The 19,683-nt window shown below is 37.5% G+C and overlaps 1 protein-coding gene across 2 annotated transcripts in view; it reads right to left on the bottom strand.

Annotated features, from left to right (window-relative positions):
• Positions 1-19,683, bottom strand: part of arhgef6 (Rac/Cdc42 guanine nucleotide exchange factor (GEF) 6) — a 128,610-nt gene that overhangs the window by 96,928 nt on the left and 11,999 nt on the right. For both annotated transcript variants that reach the window (XM_034181684.1, XM_034181683.1), the window contains exon 3: positions 7,140-7,224. In XM_034181684.1, coding sequence (XP_034037575.1) covers positions 7,140-7,224 — 85 coding nt within the window. The remainder of the gene's footprint in view (positions 1-7,139; positions 7,225-19,683) is intronic.

Raw genomic sequence — 19,683 nt, 5'->3', positions numbered from 1 at the left:
TTGTGGTCCATTTACCAACCTGATCCAAGGTTGAGAGATAGCCTCTACTCCCTGTTGGGGTTAGCGCCCCCCCCCCCCCCCCCCCCATTGCAACAATAAGTTTTCTTTTCTTTGTGTCCCTTTCCAATATCTTGACCAAGGTTTCTTATAATTACTATACTTAATATGGCCTAAGTTTTCAATAACATGCAGCGCCTTTCTTGTCCTTCATCAATTTCAACGTGCATTTTCTACTATAAGCTGTTGAATGTTTTGTTCTAAATCCATACTGAGCATTACTTAAAATATGATGTTTCTCAATAAATTTATCCAATCTTGTCACAAAGACTTTTTCCATAATTTTAGAAAACTGTGGAAGCAATGATACTGGCCTGTAATTAGAAAAATTATGTTTGTCTCCATTTTTATATAATGGGACTACCTTAGCAATTTTCATTTCATCTGGAAAAATCCCAGTTGACAGAGACAGATTACAAAAGTAAATGGTTCAATAATTTCTATTATACTTTTTACAGTCATCATGTCTAAATCTTCATGGTCAGTTGATCTTTTGCTTACACAGTTTTTTTTTACAGTATTTCTTATTTCATCTTTTTCCACATTGTCCAGGAAAATAATAATCAATCAATCAACTTTTTTCTTATATAGCGCCAAATCACAACAAACAGTTGCCCCAAGGCGCTGACCGTATTTACCAATGTACATAATTTATCTTCTATTATTGGTTTATTTCCCACCAGACTTGATCCTACATTTGAAAAATAATCATTAAACCCATTTGCAACTTTGCAATCACACTTTTTATAACTCCCCATGTTACCCTCATATTATCTTTACTCTTTAGTTGTTCACTGTAATAATCTTTTTTTGTTTCCTAATTATTAATAGTTTATTTTTATATTTTTTGTATTCATGTTCTGATTCCTTTGTTTGCAATTTTAAAAAGCACCTGTATAAATAGTTTTTCTTTGCACAAGCATTTTTTATTCCCTTTGTCAGCCATGGTTTATTTACTCTTTTCTTACTAATTTCAATTAATTTACAATTTTTATTGTATGATTTCATCAATAGTTTCATAAATGAGTTATATGCTACATTAACATCACTGACAAAAACGTCTTCCCAATTTTGATTTTTAAGGTCATATTTGAATGCCTCTAACGCTTTTACTGACTTATCTTTTGCTAAAGTTTATAACAGTTTTTTGTTTAGCCTATTTTTATATTTAAATTTAAAAAAATTGGTAAATGATCGCTAATATCTGTCATGAAGATCCCATTCTTGATAATTTCATCTGTTCTGTTTGTAAATATATTATCGATTACCGTTGCACTTTGCGATGTAATTCTGGTTGGTTTTGTTATCAAGGGGAATAACCCCAAACTATACATTGAATTCACAAAATCACTTAATCTTTGGCAACTGGAGCTTTCTATGTTAATGTTAAAGTCCCCACACATAAAAAGCGTTTTGTTTTTAATTTGATGGAATAATTCAATTATTTTTTATGTAAATTTCACAACACAAGAATCTGGTGCTCTGTATACACAACTGATTAGAATATTCTTAGATGTTTCATGTACAAGTTCCACTGTTACAATTTCTATGACATCATTCATAATTGTCATTTCTTCAACAACTGTACACATCAGATCTGTTTTTGTATACAGAGCAATACCACCGCCTTTTTTATATCTTCTGTTTACAAAATACAGCTCATATCCCTCCATTTGAACTTCATCCATGAGATCATCTTTAAGCCAAGATTCAGTGATTGCAACAATACTAAATCTATTTTTAAACTGATTTAAATAATCTTTTATTTGTGACATTTTACAATACAAGCGTCGGCTGTTTATATGTATGAGTAACAGGGTATCTTCTGCAATTTTTTCACTATTCAGCTGTTCTACCGTATAATACTCACAACCAATCGTTTTTAAGTCAAATATACTTTCATCAATATTAGTGTCTATGTGATATATTTTATCATCTGTTTATCATCTGATTTTTTGTTCGTCCAATTACCAACAGACGTCATATTTGATTGTCTATTCAGGTCTGTATTTCGTAAGGTCCTCCATGTTTTTGATTTGTATACCGTTTGTTCCTTCTTTTACTCTAATCTACACCCTACAATTCCAGACCCATGTAGCAACAATATGTTTCTGTTTTCTTAGTAGTCTTGCTTCCCTAGCAATATCTGCATTTTTTTTTGTTAGATGCTCATTTATATAGACACTCGTTCCTTTCAAATTCTTTGCCTGTCTTAATAACTCATTTTTATATTTTCTGCTTGTAAATCGTATAACAATGTTAGATAGTTTATTTTTTTCTATCTTTAGTTGGAATAGTATAACAGTCTGATATCGTGTCTTGATGGATGACAACACCTTTTTGATATAAAAAGTTTGTAACTTGTTGTTCCAATGATTGTCGTTCTTAAGGTGGTGCATCCTCCCCACTAGCTCCACCAGAATCCACCACCCTTGCATATGCCCGATGTTTTGTTTCTAGTCCAGATATTATAACATCATCTTTTCTAGTGAATTGTTCAAGTTCATCTACACATTGTTCAAGTTTCTTAATGATCTTGTCCTTCTCTTTAACCAGATTTTGGAGTTCTTTAATCTCCACCATCAGTTTGTCTAAATTAGACATGTCTTTTGATATACGGTTTAAAGAGGTCTTTATCTCCTCTATATCTTCCTCGAGTTTATCTGTTTTCCTGGGTGGTGCCATGCCAACTATCGTGGCTCAGTATGGCCACTATTGATTACAAAAACAATTCTCACCAGTAGCCTCCACCACCACAGGTCCGGTAGCCGCACACCAACCCTCCCCGTTGCCAACCTCGTTCACAGCCACCCCCAGCCACGGTTGTAGCTACCGCTAGCCACGGATGTAGCCGTAGGCAGCCTCAGATGTACTCGCCTCCAGCCTCAGATGTCGCTGCCGCCGCCAGCCCCGGATGTAGCCGCCACTAGCCGCGGATGTAGCCGATGCCACGGGCCTGAATATATCACCCTCACCGATGCCGCGGGCCTGGATGAACCGCCTCCACCGATGCCGCGGGCCCGGATAAACCACCTCCGCCAATGCCGCGGGCCCGGACGAGCCACCTCCACCGATACCGCAGGCCTGAATGTAGCCGCGGATGTAGCCGCCGTTAGCCTCGGATGTAGCCGACACCGCGGGCCTGGATGAACCACCTCCGCTGATACCGCGGGCCTGGATGAACCACCTCCGCTGATACCGCGGGCCTGGATGAACCACCTCCGCTGATACCGCGGGCCTGGATGAACCACCTCTGAGCCGTCTATCGCTGTTGGAGTGACGCTGCCACAAGTGACGCTGACGCAGCCAGCAAATAAAGCTCATTACTAATGACGTTAATGGACACAATGTTTAAGGAAAACAGCTCTTTTTTTTGTTCTTTTCTTCCCCCTGTCTGCATATATAGTAATGGTAAATGCCACACTGGCAGAACCATTTATGTACATTAATACCAGTGGTGGGCACAGTTCCGCTAATCCACTAACCGCTAATTATCGAAGCTAATGTTTTCATTATCAAATTAGCTTTTCAGATAACTTTGAAAAGCATCATTGGGCCAATTATCTTCCGATAAATTTTGGTCCGATAATTTTTAGATCGCTAATATGTTTTCGCAGGTGAAGTGAATAAAACATGAAGAGTTAAAAACCTTTGTGAAGTCTGATAAAGATTTTAGCACTTACCTGTTAAAGGTTTTATAGCAGGAAAAAACACTCGATCCTCGGTAAACAGAGGAGAGCTGGTTTTAGGAGAAACCGCTCTATCCTCTGCAGTGAGAGGAGATCTGGTCACAAGATAATTGCTCCTGACACCGTACTTACTCACCGGAAATATCACCCAAGTCATCCAGAGGCATACAGTTTTAGCTTATGGTTAAAATTTTAACCAGACTAATTTTGGACATGTTAATTAAATTAACGTCACTTCTGAAGTTTTATAAAGTGAAAATATCAGCCATATATTTTAGTTTTAAGCCTCTCAGGCTCAAATAAATTTTTAGTAACAGGAAAAATCAGATATTTAGCTGTTGCAAATCTGCAGCGCCTGCCTTGAGAGGGTTAAAGTACTGCACTAATTTTGAAGGTTTTAGTGTGGACATGCTGGTGCATTATGGGTAGTCACAGTACAGTCACGACAGGAGAAATGTGTTTGAGATGCTCTGATCAGGCCCCACACGGACAACAGCATTAAACTCTTTGTATATTGTACCTAAAACTCTCATGAATATATTCTCTCTCTCGTTGTTACTTGTTTTTGTGTTTGTTTTAAATGTCAAAAGCAGCTCAAGTTTGCTCTATGGTCTCTACTGCCATCTACTGGCCAGTAGTGTTCATGGCAGTATTCACCCTAAGTATTGAGATATCACAAATTATAATTCTTTGCGCGCCTGAGAGTTGGTGCAGCCTCTTGCTGCAGCTAAAGAAATAAAAATATACATTTTGGTTGTATAATGTTCATTTACAACTGTCGCTGTGGATTATGTTGTTTAAACCGCAGAACTTTGGCCCCAAAAAAAAAAAAAAAAAAAAAAAAAAAACTGTATGCAAAGGATTATGAGTAATGGTCTGGGCACCAGTAGATGGCAGTGTTCTATGCATTTTGACCCCGGTTACATCAGACGGTTGTCAAATCATGACTTGAGTTAGTTTTGTCTTTAGCAAATGGCTTTTTTTTTTGTTTTTTTTTATACACAAATAAAATGGCACATTTTACAAAAGCACATTTAAATACCAACACACACGTCACGTCACATTAATTGTGTTGGTTTTTACATCGAATGAATGAGTCAGCCAATCTTTGTTAGTGGAGGCTCATTTACCCATAATCCCTTTGGCATCTGTGTTTGTTACAAAACTTCAGAATTAGTGCATTATTTAAAATTAAAAGATGTGTTATATTTTAACTTTGTACAAATCACAAAATTGATATTAATGGAGTTATTCTATCTGGATTAATTTTATTTATAAATCAAAACCATAAGTCAGCACTGCTTTATTTTCCAAGACCTCCGCCTCACGGCGACACTGCTATATTGAGTAGAGAGTTGAGCTTTGCTGTGCCTCTCAACTAAATTAGGGGTTAAAACAGCTGCTGCACGCACGTGCGCGCGCACACACACACACACACACACACACACACACACACACACACACACACACACTCTGTCTCAAAGTAAAAAAAGTACTTTCATTGAACGCTCCACTGAAAAGAACACAAAGCAAAAGTTGAAAAAACATTCCACTCACCCCAGTGTAAAGATTTCCAAATTAGTCCACAACAAAAAGAAGCCCCCACGTACGCATTACGCTCGCAATTGTGATCGCCAACCATGGAACAGTCCACTCATCGCCACGCGAATACACAGCCAAAGATCATTTTTAAGTTCCACTCAACCACAGAATAATGTCCAGGTCCACACGCTCTCGGGTTCTGACTGCGCACACGGGCACGCACGCATAATGTCTGATTGCAGCTCAGCCTTCAATTCAACTTCTGTCAGAATCGTGTCACATTAGATAGTCCATTAGCTCCTAAAAATAGTGTCTTCCTGAGTGGCTGGCAATGGAACATTGAAGACCAACCCACGTGGAGAACAATGATACGAAACACTTGCGACAAATTCAACCAGAAAAGAATCGACGCATATGAAAAGAGAAAGGAGAATAGGAAGAAGGCAGCACCAATGGACACCAATTAGCGGTTTTTCTTTGCGGACAAACTTTATTGCACTTATTGTGTATTGCTATTGTGTTAATTAAGGATGACTGTTTAATTTTAAATGTGTTCCGCCCGTTTGGGGGTAAGGCGTAGCTCCTGAAAATTGCATCTTCTGAGTTTTTCCAATATGAGACATACATCTGTCTGTCCAGGCATGTCCATGATCATAACAGCATGAAGCTGCCACACAAACATCAGCATCACGACTCTCTAAGTTCCAAAATCCAACAGACTCTGAAAAGGTTAAGAGTTTTGAGGTGAAGTGTGTCATCTCCTCTGTAAATCCGAGCTACTTCTTTCAAAGAAAAACTCAGAAGCTTAGTTATCGGCCATAACCTCATTCGTTTTGCTCTGTCTGCCTCTGTCTGAGATGTTTCTGTTTTGATCTTAACTACGTCACACACAGAGAAATGCAGAGAATTGCTGAGTGAGACGTTTTCCAGAAATGCAACAGTTTCCTTGATTCGAGAGAGGAAATAAAAACATCAGAAACCACTAATTATGAACGCATGTGCGCAGGCAGATTTACAATCATGAATACTTTGATGTTGTGTTGCTAACTGGGACGTTAAAACACATGCAACATGTCCTTTAATGGTTGAGTCTCAAACACTCAAGCCAACCTCTCTAACCTGATAATCCCATCCGAAGATTTTTTTTCTAGGGTTTATGTCATGTTTGGGTCATTTGCATTTTTTTTTTTTTTTACAGCAGGCTATTTTTTGAAAAGTATGTTATTATTAAAGTATTTTTTTAACTGATCCCCAAAAAAGTCTAAATGTAGTTTGTCTTCCCAATACTATTTTTACTTGCAAAACAAAATCTGTCACCACCGCTCTGCTGCAACCAGAGGCTTCTGTTGCAGGCACATTTGATCTAGTGAAAGTATGGACCTTCAATCTGTTTGTTTTTTTTTTTTTTTGCAAAGACATTTAAATACTTGATAATGCCAGATTGCACATCCTTAAAACAACAACAAGATTGTTCCAGACAATAGATATCGCACACCCCTACCCCTGAATCCTTTGGAGTAAGTGTGAAAATTGTGGTAAACAAGTTGAACAGTGATTTGGGGATTCAAACTCTTCACTTATTTAAATACCGCATCAGCTGCTTCGTACTGTCCCCAGAGAGAAAGCAGCATCATACTCTAAATTTATGAAGAGAGCCCTCCTAACATATACCTACTGTACATGCAATACCTCAGACTGCTTTCAACAGTCATTTTCCTGTCAAAAAAAAAAAAAACAAAAAACAACAAAACAGCCCTATAAAAAATTCTAAATCACAACAGAGCCTCAAGGGGCTATGATTTGATTGATTTCAGACACCACAGTTGGGTATTGTGTGGCATGCTCCCTTACCTTGTGTAGCAAAGTTGACAGCCAGCAAAGTGGTCAGAACCTTGCTGAAATGTTCACCGGTGTACAACCACTCTGGCTCAAATCCCTAAAGGAAAGATGAACAGAGGAGACCAATCAGATGAAAATCTACATCTACATCATCTACACATCTAAAAAAGGGAGCAAATCAAATTAAAACTACAGAGACAACACTGATCTGAGGCAAAATGCTTGGCGAGTGCACACAGAGAGGGACACCGAACTCAAGTGGAAATACAGACTACACAGGAAAAAAGGAGCACCCGCTGGGATGTGAATAAGCCTTTAACCAGGCAGAAATAAAACCCGACATGATGAGCATGACCCACATTTCTTGACTTGGGAGTGTTTAATAAAGCAGACATTTGTGATTCATTGCGTACATGGGTGCAAACGCATGCGGCTGGCTTGCTTCATCTCAGACAGCCATCTCAAGTCCTCCAGCGGATACAGTTTCACATTTTAAATAAAACATCTTAAAAATAGAGTCAGTTTGGGCAGCGAACATTTGGGCATTGGGTCCTGCATGACCTCATTCAGAACTAAAGCAACTGTGAGTATTACCTTCAAGTATGTGAGCAGATGAACATCTGCTCACTTTGGTTCTCTTAAAATACAAGAGGTGCTGGAGTAGCCCAAAGTCTCGTCAAGTATTAGGCACCCTACATTCTTCATAAAACTCTGGGTTCATAGATCAGCACCCTAATTAACTCACCCATACACTGCAGCATATTTATGTGGACACAAAATATTTATGCTGCGTTTACACATAACGATGACAAGTCACGAATGCCACGAAGTACACATTCTTGGCCGCTGATCACGAATGTGATGATTCGGGGCAGAGGCATCAGGTGTCCTCAGGAACTGCTGCAACCTGTTACCACACATTACGATTAATGGCATGTGTTGCTGGAGAATTATCAGGAACCATTACGCACGGTCAAGAATAGTGTTCCGCATTGTTGCGCGCTATTGCGCGTAACAGCGCATCGTTAAATTCTGTCACGTTGTGAACGAGGCGAATTGTCTCCACACACACACCCATATTCATCCAACCAGTTCATCATTCCAGTTTTTCAGAAGAACTTTGTGACTGCATGCGTAGTTGGGCTCTGTGCCATGGAGTGGCACAGAGAGGAGAAGAGAGACAGAGCCAGATGTGTGGCTTCATGCGGCTCTCGTCTCGCGCATTTTCCCAAACATCAGGCACATGCAACAGGTGGAACACCTGCAGGAGCGCGCTGAAGAGCACTGTAATGAGACTTTTAGCCGACTTGGTGTCAGCAATCAAACTGAATGCGGTGCAGCAGGGGTTAATTGTGCGCACGCTTCTTCCTCCGCCGGACTGGAGGAGGTGCAGAGATGTCTGGCTGCACGTGAGTCTCCTCTCGCTCCTCTGGCTCACACTCATTCTCCCGCTCATCGGTTACAACAGCAGGTGGAACACCTGCAGGAGCGTCCTGAGGAGCTTCAGCAGGAACTGTGGAACAACAGATGGAGCCGAGTTTAATTGTGCGCACGTGACAGAAAACTGATTTGTCGTGGCGCGCAGTGAAATGTGACGTCGCGTTACAAGTCGTGTCAAAACTTGACAGTTTCCGTGTCACTTCGTAATAACGCGTGACAGTTTGGGCTCCAACAACCATCACAGGAACCACTACTAATGTTGTCACGTTCTATTAAGGATCAATACGCTCAGCTGTGACCTCCACGACGTGAGACGAAATGAGGGTGGTGTGTGACATTCGTGGAAGATTTTTTGACAGGCAAAAACATGCTCCACGAATATCAAGAATATCACGCACCAACATGCACTATTAAGAAACATATTCAGATGCGTTAAGTCACATTAAGAATGTCAGGAATGACGGAAAAATGACATTCGTAACGCGTCTTGGTTATGTGTAAACGCACCTTTACACATTCCAAATATGTAGTATTTTGTTAGTCACTCTAGACTAGGGCTGGGTATTGAGAACCGGTTCCTTTCAAGTATCGTTAAGAAATTATTCGATCCACCGATATCAATAGCCTTTCTGCTTAACGATTCCCTTATCGATCCTTCAGAGCAGCCGTTGTTTTTCAGGGCGTTTGTCGGGAAAATAATCGTTCCTCTACGTTGATTGCAGACCCTGCAGCGGCTCTGTAATCAACCGTTTCTGCAGCGCGACTCCACTTTGAAGCGTGAACCAATGAAGAAATGCTTCGATCCACTAGCTCTTTGGTTCTTTGATTTGCTGCTCTTCAGAAATGGCAAGTCCGCTTCTTAACCCCTCTCTAAGACATTAAAATATCATGAGTCACTTTTGTGTGGATTAAAGTCACAAACTGGGACTCATGTCTTGTTGCAGTCAAGAAACAAGAATCGTCCTCCGTTCCATTGGCACAGCTCCAAACTCTGCGCTGTTCTCTGCTGAGACAGAGTCCGGTCAGAATTAATAACTTCAAAACAAATTGCCACTTTAAATAAAATGACACCTCTTACAAACGTAATACAGACAAGAAACTACAATCGACTAAAACTTTTTTCCTCCCAAAATGAGACGTCCTGCATTCTTTATAAAAGAGCTCAGCTCAGAGGTAAGGAAACACATTCATGCCAATAATGTCTGAAAGGAATGCTTTTGACAATAACTACAGATTTTGTTTATTTCTATTTATGTCCAGAAATCAAGGATCTACCATTCAGAGTTTATTATGTCCAAAGTTTAAGGATCCAGTACCAATTTCAAATTTATTTAAGACTCAATTAAATGTTGTTCAATTTCATTTCAATTTAATCGGCTTATAAAGCACCAAATCACAACAAAAGCCATCTCAAGGTGCCCCACATAGAACAGTTCAACATAAAAAAATTAAAATAAATAAATAAAAATTTTAAAATTCAAATAAATAATTAAAACAGAAGTAAAATAATAAAAGAGATAAAAAGAAACTATTCATAAGAAAGAGAATAAAAATAGCCTTTAAGTCTTGACTTAAAAATGTCCACGGACTCCGACTGCCTCATGGTCGCAGGAAGGCTGTTCCACAGAGCGGGTGCAGGATAAGAAAAAGCTCTTGACCCACTGACATAGAAAACCTGTAAAGCCTACTTTTAGTACACAAAAAATTCACAAGAGGTATCGATAATGGTATTGATAAAATCTTATCGATATCCATCCCTACTCTTGACTTAAGGCTACATGAATTGTTAAAACAAAGTAGAACTCTAATTAGTATATTTGTGTGTGTATATATTATATATATCTATATACATAAAGGGCTACGTCTGTCTGTCTGACCAGGATAAACTCCCATACTATAAGATGTAGCCCTAAAAAAAAAAAAAATTATATATATATATATATATATATATATATATATATATATATATATATATATATACACACACACACACTGAATCCTCATGACATGGGGAACAAACTGGTACCTTTTTTTTTTTTTTTTTTTTTAAGTTGAACTGAAAATTACTCCCAAAATAGCCATTTATGTAAGACCATACAGTGCTGTACCATGTGCGATAAACTCCCAAACTATAATATGCAGCCCTAAAAACTATATGGCCTAGCTCAAAAATAATGAAGCCTAACTGCTAATTTGCATTGCATTTGTCATGAACAAGCCATTATTTTATTTAGCACCATCCAGATTTATCTGTGAGTTGCCTACAGTCTCTTTGACAGGTACTGAAAATTTCATGGAAAAATTGCACACGTTTCCAGAGATATGCACGAAATTTACCCCCAAAATAGCACTTTTTTCATCAATTTTGTGTGACATTGATATTTAGCATTATCATTTAAAGTTGAATGTTAAAGAAATAACCTTGTATTTTGTCAGTGTGTTTGTTTGTGCTTCATACTAACACACAGTAATACATTTTTGTAAAGGCAGAAATGTCATTTCATAGAAAAAAAACATGTTTCTAAAGAAAGTTAAAACTGTCGCAAGCGTAATGCTGAGAATAAATCCTTGATTTATTTGTGTCAAAACCTTAGCTATATCTCCTACTCTGCTTCAATAGAATAATTATATTACTTGTTCAATAATACCAGGAACTAATGGACAGAATTTCTTTGTTTCAGGCTTCTGCAGACTAAAGAAAATACCTCCAACTGTTGTCGCAAGCATTACGCTCTAGCGCATTATAGTATATATGCACTGATCATTTCTAGCAATGACTGAACTGAGACCAATAGAAATATTGAAACTGTGATATATAACCATACCTAAAATGATAACATTTCACAAAAAAGACCACTTTTAAATTTTAATGGTTATGTTACACTTTGGCTTCATTATTTTTGAACTAGGCTATATATATTCTGAATCATGACATGGGGAACAAACTGGTACCTTTTTTTTAAATGTTGAACTGAAAATTACCCCCAAAATAACCATTTATGCAACACCATACAGTGTTATACCATGTGCGATAAACTCCCAAACTATATATGATGTAGCCCTAAAAACTATATATATATATATATATATATATATATATATATATATATATATATTTATTTATATATATATATATATTTTTTTTTTTTTAAGTTGAACTTTAAAAGCAGCAACACGACGGTTGGATCCGTCGTGTTGCTGCTGCTGGATACCATCGTCGGCATTCGTCAGCTGCCATCAGATCCATTGAGACCGCTGCTACTGCTGCTGGGAGATTTGCAGTGGTCTTTTGTCGACTTGCCTCGAGGGGTGCTTATACCGCGTCGGCCTGTTTTGAGGCCTACTAAATCTGCGGCTGCTGCTTGTTGGACCTCCTGCTGTCGGTGTCGTAGGTTCGCCTTCAGGACCCGTCAGCTATGGCTCCAAAAAAAGGGTACTGTGTTTATGGAGGAAGAACTTGAGGATATTAGAAAAATGTTAAATGAGATGTCAGCACAAATGAAGCCCATTAAAGAAGTGGCTGATCAACTGAAAATTATTTCACAACAACAACAAAAAATATTGGAATTAACAAAACAAGTTGTTGAATTACAAAAGGCAAATGAAGAGAAAGACAAATCATTAAAACTTATGGAAAATCGAATTGCAGAACTTGAACAACAGACTAGGTCAAATGACCTTCTCATTACAGGTTTGGACATTAAGCCTCGAAGTTATGCAAGAGCGGTGGCTTCAGGAAGGGAGCCCTCTGAAATGGACAACCTCTCTGTAGAGGAACAGGTGATTTCACTTTTGAAGGACAAAGGAATTTTAATAAACCCTAATGATATCGATAGTAGTCACTTTTTACCGCGGAGAGGTCAAAATCAACCTAAAGTCATATTATTGAGGCTTACAAACAGGAAACAGAAGTTTGCTATTCTAAAACAAGCAAAGAATTTAAAAGGAACGAATGTATATATAAATGAATACTTGACCAAGAAAAATTCAGATTTAGCAAGACAGGCACGATTTTTAAGAAAACAAAACAAGATACAGGCTACATGGACATTTAACTGTAAAGTTTATATTAAATTAAATGGAACACCTGAAGAAGCTAAAACCTTATGGATTAAAGATGAACATGATCTTAGTAAGTTTAACTGATGTAAGTTGTGAAGTAATACATAAAGAAATGTACTGGTTGATTGTGATGATGGAGGAAAATCTGTATATAATATAATGAACACGGTTAATAATCAGTTTATTTCTGCCAAGGAGCTCTGTTTGGAAACATTTAATTATAGTCATCCTGCTTCTCGCCATTTTGAACCTGAATCAGATCCAGATTCTTTTTTTAGTGACAATATCGAGCGACAATGTAATTATTTTACAGAAGAACAATTTAATGATTATAAAATTAAAGATGGAGATTTTTCAATAATACATTTTAATAGTAGAAGTCTTTCTCGGAATTTTTCAAGGATAAATGATTGTTTAGATACATTTAGAAAAAGTTTTTCAGTGATCGCTATATCAGAAACATGGTTAACTGATGTCAATCAAGATCTTGTACAGTTGGAAGGTTATCAATTGTTTCAGGTAAATCGACAGAAGAGAAGAGGCGGGGGTGTGGCATTATATGTAAGGTCTGATTACAACTGTAAATTAGTTCACAATATGTCATTCACAGTTGATAATATCATGGAATGTGTTACAGTTAAAATTACATCCATAAATTCAAAAAATACGGTTGTTAGTTGTTTATACAGAGCTCCCGGAGCAAATATTGATACTTTTGGACAAGTAATTATGGGAATGTACAACAAAATAAATAAGAATTCACATTTATTTATCTGTGGTGATTTTAATATCGATTTTCTAAATCCTCACAATCATCCACAAACCACTTCATTTATAAATTCTTTATATTGTTTGGGAGTATTTCCGACCATCATTCATCCAAGTAGAATAACTGTGAATTCAACAACCCTTATTGACAATATTTTAACTAATGTCATATCTGGTAATCTCAGTGCGGGATTGCTGGTAAATGATATTAGTGATCACCTGCCAGCATTTACTGTTTTTGCATCACATGATCGAGTGTTTCAAAAGGATTGTAATAGATTGAGTAGAAATGTCACACCAATAACTGTTGATAATTTAAGGGTGGATTTATTATGCCAGAATTGGAATGATGTTTACGTTGATGAATCTTATGATGGTTTTATTTCTATCATTTCTAAGTTATACGATAAACACTGTCCTCTTGTTAACAAGATATATACTAACCGATACAGCAATAAACCATGGATAACCAAGGGTCTTCAGAGGGCATGTAAAAAGAAGAACTTACTGTATAAACAATTTATAAAATCGAGATCAAAGGAAGCTGAAAGTAAATATAAAATATATAAGAATAAATTAATTCATATTATGAGATTTAGTAAGAAAAGATATTATAGTGACTTACTTGTTAAAAATAAGAATAATATAAAAAATACATGGAATATTCTAAATGAAGTAATAAAAAAGAACAAAAATGGTAGAGATTATCCTTCTTTTTTTCTTTCCAATAATACTGTGATAGAAGATAATGAGACTATTGCTGACCATTTTAATGAATATTTTGTCAATGTAGGTAAAAATCTTGCCAGTAATATTGATTCATTGAGCGTTAAATCTTTTGAAAATAAGATAACATTTAATAAATCTGTGTCAATGTTTGTTGGTGGAACAAATGAAAAAGAAATAATTGATCTGGTGCAGAATTCTAAAAGTAAGAAATCAAAGGACTTCAATAACTTGGATATGGCTTTGTTGAAAAAAAATCATTGATTGTATAGTAAAACCTTTCACATATTTGTAATATATCATTAAGTTTTGGTAAATTCCCTTCACAGATGAAGATAGCCAAAGTAATACCTTTGTTTAAAACTGGTGACAAACACACTTTTTCAAATTATAGACCTATTTCACTTTTACCCCAATTTTCTAAAATACTAGAAAAAAATTTTGTAAAAAGACTGGATAATTACTTACTAAAGTATGAGATACTCTGTGAAGAACAATATGGATTTAGAAAATCTAGGACTACTTCACATGCATTGATGGATTTCGTGGAAAATATAGCGACTGCAGTCGATAACAAGCAATATACAGTAGGTATTTTTTTTGATTTACAGAAAGCGTTTGACACTGTAAATCATGAAATATTGCTAACTAAATTACAGAAATATGGAATCAGAGGATTAGCATATGACTGGATAAATAGTTATTTACATGGTCGGTATCAGTATGTTCAATACAATAACATTGATTCCGAACTTCGGGAAATTACGTGTGGGGTGCCCCAGGGTTCGGTCTTAGGTCCTTTGTTATTTATTTTATATATAAATGATATATGTTATGTGTCACGGGTACTGAGGTGTGTTCTTTTTGCAGATGACACAACTGTATTTTGCAGTGGTGATAATCTTGAACAGCTTCTTGACACGGTGGTAAAGGAACTGGATAAATTTAAGGCTTGGTTTGATGCTAATAAATTGTCACTTCATCTTGGGAAAACCAAATGTATGATTTTTGGAAATAAATTTGTGCCTAAATGTAAAAGTGTAACCATTAACAATATGGAAATACAGATAGTAACTGAGAACAAATTTCTAGGTGTTATAATTGACAATAAACTCAGCTGGAAACCTCATATAAATTATATAAAATTTAAAATGTCAAAATCTATCGCTATCATGTACAGGGTCAAGGACATATTGTCCCAGGATGGGCTACTTAGATTATATTATTCTTTAATTGTACCATATATGACATATTGTATCGAACTCTGGGGTAATACTTACAAATCAAATACCAATCATGTATTTCTTTTACAAAAACATGCCATCAGAATCATCTGTAATAAACCTTATCTTGAGCCAACGCATTCTCTGTTTATGACTTTAAATTTACTGAAATTTAGAGATTTAGTGGATTATATCACCATACAAACTTTGTACAAAGCTAATAACCAGGCCTTGCCACTTTATGTCCAGAGCCTGTTCAAGATCAGGAAATCTGAATACAGTTTACGAGGATGCATGGTTTTTAAGAAGCCTCCCGTACGTACTAATGTCAAGGGTTTTTGTGTTTCAGTTAAAGGGGTGAAGATTTGGAACAAATGTCCTGTGGAAATTAGATTATGTAGTTCTTTTGTCTGTTTTAAGAAACATTATAAGAAATTAATAATTTCTGGATATAAAGAACTGAAAATTACCCCCAAAATAGCCATTTATGTAAGACCATACAGTGTTGTACCATGTGCTTTTCATGCTGCCACTTCTGTCTGTCCGGGATAAACTCCCAAACTATAATATGTAGCCCTAAAAACTATATATATTCTGAATCCTCATGACATGGCAAACAAACTGATGCAATTTTTTTAAAAGATGAACTGAAAATTACCCCCAAAATAGCTGGCTGTGGGTATGACCAGGCAGATTCAAATTTCCAGCCCTGCATATGTGTTGGCCATCTCTGTTTATTTAATCCCTTTCTACAGCACACTCAGCAAAACAACAACATGCTTAGGCTGAGGCTGTGGGTATGACCAGGCAGATTCAAATTTCCAGCCCTGTATATGTGTTGGCCATCTCTGTTTATTTAATCCCTTTCTTCAGCTACTTTATGTTCTCAACTGTTAAACACCTGACTGTACTGTACAACCCGGTTTGCCTTTCAGTCTGAATACATTCATTTAATGTTTGTAAAATTGCTATGTAAAAACAGTGAAATACACTACTACCTCAATTTTGATTCATTGATATTTACTTTTACTGTTACCTACCTTTTGTGTGTGATTTTGTTATAAATTTGATTGCAAAACAGTCTGCATGAAGGACTTCAAATGTGTTTGTCTTTTAACCAAGTATTTCCACTTAGTTTGGGGAGTCCACCTCATAGTTCTGCTGGACAAACTTTAGCCCATTAACTATTATATTTATAAGACATCAGCATTACAAAAACAAATGTTGGGCAATTGTTTTGATGAAAATGATTGGCATTTGGCTTATGTCTAAAACAGGTTAACCCGGCCAGTGCCAAGTGTGTGTGTGTGTGTATATATTATATATATATATACACACACACACACACACATATATATATATATATATATATATATATATATATATATATATATATATATATATATATATACACACACACACACACACACACATATACACACACGTATATACGTGTGCGTCATCATATTTATGTCAGCATAATGTGTTAAATTTCAATATAAAGTATCATCAAGCATTCTGCAGCACTGGACATACTGTTTGTAGGGTATGTACTGTTGTACATACCCTATGATGTAAGAATAAAATGTGTATAATATATAACAAAGCAATCATTTCTGATGTCCAATAATGGGGCAGTGTTGCCAGATAGGAAATATGCAACTATCGTACCAAAACCTCAAAATTATCATATTCTGGGAGAAATTGTTGTACACAAACAAAACGTATACAACGTAGCTATTTTAGCGTTTTTTTTTTTAATTTCCAAAGAATTTTATGTCAAATTTTTAAAACAGTAATTCACAATATCCCTATAGTAATGGGGAAACTATGGCACAAAAAGAACGTAAATGCACAAGCAAATGCACTACCAGACTAGAAAGATTTTTTTTCCGTGAAGGGACACAAACGTGTTAAAGTAGACCTGCATTGAAATAAATGTGGTCAGATTTCAGAAAGAAATAGCTGATATGTATTTATAAGACCCTTGTGAATGCAGTAAAGTAAATCTGTAAGCCCAAATTTGTAATTCAGCGGAGAAATCTTCGTTTAAAAATGACAAATTTGCAGCTAAAATTTAGCCCTCTGTGAAAACAGTTTGTACAGCCGTATTATTTCCATGACGTCAGGGACAAGGCGACGCGCTTCCACCTTCAGTCCGATCCCGTACTGAAATTGATTTTATCTGTTAGTAATGTTACTTATACACGTCCTGGTTTCAACATCCAAAAGTAAGCTGTAATGAATGTGAGATACAGATCTGTGTGCTCAGATCAGCAACGACATCGACAGCGGGCGCCGTTCTTCCTCTCCCGCTCTCTGCCTCCGCTACGCTCGTTTTAATGCGAAGCGGCCGGTACACCTGTTGCTGCAAGGACAGACTTCTTGCGGCAAAATCCACAGCACCCCACGTCTCGGCAATCGGAGCCCCAGAGCTCCATGGACGCTGAGAGAGGTTTATATATTTTTAATGACTGGGATTCGTTGCGGGTCTCGCCTCCGTATCCCGCGATGGTACCGGAGGCAAAAGACAGTAGATTTTCATTGCGACACCATTCAATCAAACGGGCGTATGAAAAAGTCCCCCAAAAATAATTTTCAAGCACAAATAAAAGAAATGTGTACTCACCAAATGTGCCGCAAGACAATATGAAGTTTTAAAGAAAGTAGATCCTTCCGTATAAGACAAGAAAAAGGTGCAGATGCAAACTGACGTAAATCCACAAATTACAACTGGTGCAATGCATGGTGGGAGAGGGTCTTGTCCGTGACATCTCGGCAGCGTCCATGATGAGAGGGACAATTTGCGGAGGGCTAAATGTTAGCTGTAAATTTGTCATTTTCAAATGAAGATTTCTCCGTTGAATGACAGATCTGGGCTTGCAGATTTACTTTACTACATTCAGAAGGATCTCATGTGTAAATGTAAGTCATTTTTTGTTCAAAAAAATCTGACTGAATTTTTTTCAATGCAGGTCTGCTTTAATTACCAGACTAGCTGCTACGCTCAAAAGCTGTGTGTGTGTGTGTGTGTCTGTGTGTCTGTGTGTGTGTGTGTGTGTGTGTGTGTAGTGATGGTGACGGGGGTGGGTTAAGCTACGTATGTGCAGCCAAAACAGTCTACATTACAGGTCAGTTGGGTCGGGTCCAGGGAGGGAGGGGCAGGGCCGAGAATTGGAAACTCATTACTTTGTATGGAGAGGGGGTGGGCTTTCAAATGACTTTGTCCCGGGCCGGCCAAAGCTAGCAGCAGCCCTGTGTGTGGTGTGTCTTTGATGCCGCCTGAGTGCAACGCCTGTGAAATGATTCTTGGGTGTCACAGAGAGATGTGTGTTTGGGCAACCAACTGAAATTATCGTACATTTTGGATTTTTTCCCATTATTGATCGTACATCGTACAGAGGGCAAAACTATCGTACATCTGGCAACACTGGGAGGGTGTCGCCTGTGAGCCTGGACTAAACCATTGTACAACTGTGCAGGGGTGGAAGGGCCCTCAGAGATCTTTCAATATTATTGTTAGAGCAGAATTATGTTTTGCAACATTTATACATTCATTCTAATTATATTCTTTTACAACATGAATTGTATGGACATTAATAACATGCAACACCAAAATGTATTTAATGCCAGTTTTTTGTGCCCCCCCCACCCCACCCCATGCTCTGGACCTGCACCCCCCCCCCCCCCCCCAGTCCGACGCCCCTGCTCACAGACCTGTTCATTTTTCTTTAAGAAGCCCTCTTATTCTCTACTCTTTACCTGTATTAATTGCACCTGTTTGAACCTGTTACCTGTATAAAAGACACCTGTTCATACAATCAATCACACTCCAACCTGTCCACCATAGCCAAGACTAAAGAACTGTCTAAGGACACCAGGGACAAAACTGTAGACCTGCACAAGGCTGGGATGGACTACAGGACAACAGGCAAGCAGCTTAGTAGAAGACAACTGTTATGATTATTTTTAGAAAGTGGAAGAAAAACAAGATGACTGTCAATCTCCCTCGGTCTGGGATTCCATGCAAGATCTCACTTTGTGGGGTAAGGATGATTCTGAGAAAGCTCAGAACTACACAGGAGGACCTGGTCAATGACCTGAAGAGAGCTGGGACCACAGTCACAAAGATTACATTAGTAACACATGATGCTGTCATGGTTTAAAATCCTGCAGGGCAGCAAAGTCCCCCTGCTCAAGCCAGCACATGTCCAGGCCCATTTGAAGTTCACCAGTGACCATCTGGATGATCCAGAGGAGGCATGGGAGAAGGTCATGTGGTCAGATGAGACCAGAATAGAGCTTTTTGGAATCAACTCCACTTACCATGTTTAGAG

The sequence above is a fragment of the Thalassophryne amazonica genome, chromosome 11 (assembly GCF_902500255.1).
Source record: "Thalassophryne amazonica chromosome 11, fThaAma1.1, whole genome shotgun sequence".
NCBI lineage: Eukaryota > Metazoa > Chordata > Actinopteri > Batrachoidiformes > Batrachoididae > Thalassophryne > Thalassophryne amazonica.
This window is presented reverse-complemented; position numbering and strand designations above follow the sequence as displayed.